The sequence below is a fragment of the Pteropus alecto genome, unplaced genomic scaffold, assembly GCF_000325575.1.
Source record: "Pteropus alecto unplaced genomic scaffold, ASM32557v1 scaffold304, whole genome shotgun sequence".
NCBI lineage: Eukaryota > Metazoa > Chordata > Mammalia > Chiroptera > Pteropodidae > Pteropus > Pteropus alecto.
Genome location: NW_006435869.1, coordinates 133,145 through 137,114, shown reverse-complemented (window position 1 = coordinate 137,114; position 3,970 = coordinate 133,145). Strand labels below are relative to the sequence as shown.

General features: G+C 35.6%; 1 protein-coding gene across 1 annotated transcript in view; it reads right to left on the bottom strand.

Moving 5' to 3' along the window:
* Positions 1-3,403, bottom strand: part of LOC102897104 (methyl-CpG-binding domain protein 3-like 2B) — a 22,427-nt gene extending 19,024 nt beyond the window's left edge. The window contains exon 1 of the mRNA XM_025046676.1: positions 3,359-3,403. Within this exon, the coding sequence (XP_024902444.1) occupies positions 3,359-3,403 (45 nt within the window). The remainder of the gene's footprint in view (positions 1-3,358) is intronic.
* Positions 3,404-3,970: the final 567 nt, after the last annotated feature.

Sequence of the window (3,970 nt, the reverse complement as noted above, 5' to 3'; positions counted from 1 at the left end):
GCTAGACTCACTGAATGAAAAAGAGAAAGGACACAAATAAACAAAATCAGGAACGAAAGAAGAGAAATTATGACAGACACTACAGAAATACAAAGGAATAAAAGAATAGTATGAAAAAAGTATATAACACCAAATATAATGACCTGGGTCAGTACTTAAAAATTTAACCATCCTAGACTGAATCAAGAAGAACTGGAAAATCTAAATAGACTAATCAGCAGTACGGAAATTGAAACAATCATCAAATCATCAAAAACCTACCAAAAAGTAAAAGTCCAGGACCAAATGGCTTTAATAATGAATTCTACCAAACATTCAAAGAAGATTTAATATCTATTCCCCTCAAACTCTTCTAAAAAATTGAAGAAGAGATTGTACTTCCCCAACTCATTTTATGAGGCCAATATTACCCTGATATCAAAACCTGGTAAAGATAACAACAACAACAAAAAACTACAGACCAATATCTCTCATGAACACAGATGCAAAAATCCTAAATAAGATACTAGCAAACAGAATACAGCAACATATTAAAAGAATTATACACCATGATCAAGTGAGCTTCATCCTAGGGGCACAGGGATGGTTCAACATATGCAAATGAATTAATGTGATACACCACAAAAATAAATCAATAAATAAGAATCATATGATCGTATCAATAGATGCAGAAAAAGTCTTTGACAAGACACAGCATCCACTTATGATCAAAATGGATCTATACCACTTAATAAAATTAGTATAGAAGGAAAGTACCTTAACGTCATGAAGGCCATATATGACAAACCCTCAGCTAACATTATACTTAATGGTGAAAAAATAAAAACTTTCCTTCTAAGATCAGGAAAAGGCAAGATTGTCCACTATTGCCACTATTATTCAATATAATGTTGGAGGTTTCAGCGAGTGCTAGCAGGCAAGAGAAAGATATAAAAGGCATCCAAATAGAAACGAAGAAGTCAAACTGTCACTATGTGTGGATGACATGATTCTCTATATAGAAAACCCTGAAGACTCCACAAGAACACTATTAGAAACAATAAGTAAATACAGCAAAGTTTATGGATACAAAAATCAATGTTCAGAAATCCATAGTGTTCCTATATTCTAATGGTGAAGTGTCAGAAAAAGAAGTGGAAAAAATAATTCCTTTTGCAATTGCAACAAAAAGAATAATATACCTAGGAATAAATCTAAGAAAACATGTGTAAGATCTATATAATGAAAACTATAAGACCCTATTAAAAGAAATTGAATAAGATACAAAGAAATGGAAAGATATTCCATGTTCTTGGATTGGAAGAATCAACATAGTTAAAATGACCACATTACCTAAAGCATTATACAGATTTAATGCAATCCCTATTAAAATCTCATTGGCATTTTTTACAGAAGGAGAACAAAAAAGCATCAGATTTGTATGAAAGGACAAGAGACTCCGAATTGTCAAAGCCATTCTGAGAAAAAAGAATGAGGCTGGAGGCATCACTCTGTCTGACTTCCAATTATACTACAAAGCAACAGTAATCAAAACAGCATTGGTAGCAAAACAGACATATGGACCAGTGGAACAGAATCAAGAATCCAGAAGTAAACCCATATTTATATGCACAAATGATTTTTGACAAATAAACCAAAAACATACAGTGGAGAAAGGAAAGCCTCTTCAATATGTGGTACTAGGAAACTGTAAAGCCACCTGCAAAAGAATAAAACTGGACTGTTGTCTATCACCACACACCAAAATGAACTCAAAATGGATTAAAAACCTGAATATAAGACCTGAAACAATAAAATGCATAAAAGAAAATATAGGAACTAAACTCAAGGACCTTGGACTTAAAGAGGATTTTGTGAATTTGACCTCAAAGGCAAGGGAAGTAAAAGCAAAAATAAATGAATGGGACTACATCAAACTAAAAAGCTTCCACGCAGCAATAGAAACCGTCAATAAGATATAGAGACAACCATCTGAATGGGAAAATACATTTGCAAGCAACGCTTCCAATAATATCTAAAATATACAAAGAACTCATGCAACTCAATAACAACAAAAAACAAATGATCCAATCAAAAAATGGGCAGAGGACCTGAACAGATACTTCTCCCTAGAGAACATACAAATGACCAACAAATATTTGATAAGATGCTCAATATTGCTAGCTGTAGGAAAATGCAAATCAAAACCACAATGATACACTATCTCACACCTGTTAGAATAGCTATTATTAACAGAACAAATGTTGGAGAGGATGCAGAGAAAAAGGAATCCTTATACACTACTGGTGGGACTGCAAATTGGTACAGCCACTATGGAAAACAGTATGGAGGTTCCTCAAAAAACTAAGAATGGATCTTCCGTACGATCCAGCAATCCCTCTACTGGGTAGTTACCACAAATACTTGAAAATTCATATCCAAAAAGATATTTGCATACCATTGTTCATAGCAGCATTACTTATGGTGTCCAGGAAATTGAAGCAATCGAAGTGTTCTAAGATAGATGATTGGGCAAAGAAGCTGTGGCACATATATACAATGGAATATTACTCAGACATAAGAGGAGATGAAATGCTGCCATTTGCGACAACATGAATGGATCTTGAGATAATCATGCTAAGCGAAATAAGCCAGACAGAAAAAGTTGAAAATCATGTAAACCTTAAAGCAACAAATGAGCAGGACAAACAAACAGAGACTCATGGACATGGACTAAAGATTAGTGGTTAACAGAGGGTAGGGGAAAGGGGAAAAGTAGATGGGGTAAAAGGTGTCAAATATGTGGTGACAGAAAGAAATCTAACTATGGGAGGTGAAAACACAGTGTAAATATATGTATGCGTTACTGTTAAAATATACAGCTGAAACTTATTGTATTTCGTTAACCAATGTCGCCATAAAAATTAATTAATTAATTAATTTAAAAAATTTTTAAATAAAAAGAGAAAAATAAAAAAATTATTTTTAATGAAATAAAAATACTATGGGTTTTACAACGTGAAAATACACAAAAAACAAGTAAAAATAATTACTTTATCAAGTGAATTACTTTATCAAGTGAATCATGCATATATTACAGTGAATATCATGTTTTGTGGTATATAGAGAATGAGGGTTGTGTCAGGGAACAGATTTGATCTGAGTACTTTTGAGAGATTAGGCTGATTCTAATTATATCCCCCTCCTGTTGGTCGAGTTATCCTCACACCTCCCCCCTACACCTTCTTGGCCCCACCTATTATTTAGCAGCAAAGCCAACCACTCACATCAGATCTTGACAAATCCCTCCTTGGCTGTGCCCTGTCTGACATAACCTGGAGGTTTTCGAAGATGTTAATCTATCCCTGCCCTCTTTTACCTGCTTCAGACCAGAGTACCATTTTCTCCAACATTCAAGCCTCATGAGGGCCCAACTTTAGGACTGACACTTCTCCCGCAGGAGGAGTAAAGTATCAGTGAGCCGACAGTTTGGATTTACAGGTAATAAGATCATGACTAACATTTGCCGACACAGAGGAGTCGGGAGATCTTTTACTATGTATGGTTACCAGAGTCTAAGAAGCCCCTGAGAATTCTAGACTGAACTAAAGGATGATATTGCACGAGAGAACAGGTAAATTGGGGTATGTGCATGATGGAGGATGACTTGTGTTTAGGTTGTGTGTGTTGGTAGGTGTAAGTGCATGTTAGTAGGTGGCACTAGGGTAGAGAAGAACCCTGGCCTCCCATGAGGCTGGACATTTTGAACTTGAGGAAAGAAGAGGCATGTAGGGAACACCAAGGAGTGGAGATGTTTTATCTACCTTTCAGCAGGCCTATCTGGGGGTTGCTGTCACTCTCAGTCTGTTTACCCTTGGCTCTACTTGGTATTGGTCTCCCCCATCTACAGAAAGGGAAGTTGTAGGATATGGTCTTAGGATTCCATCATCCACTCAGAAAGAAAGGCAACATTCCATCTCTTCTGTTTTTC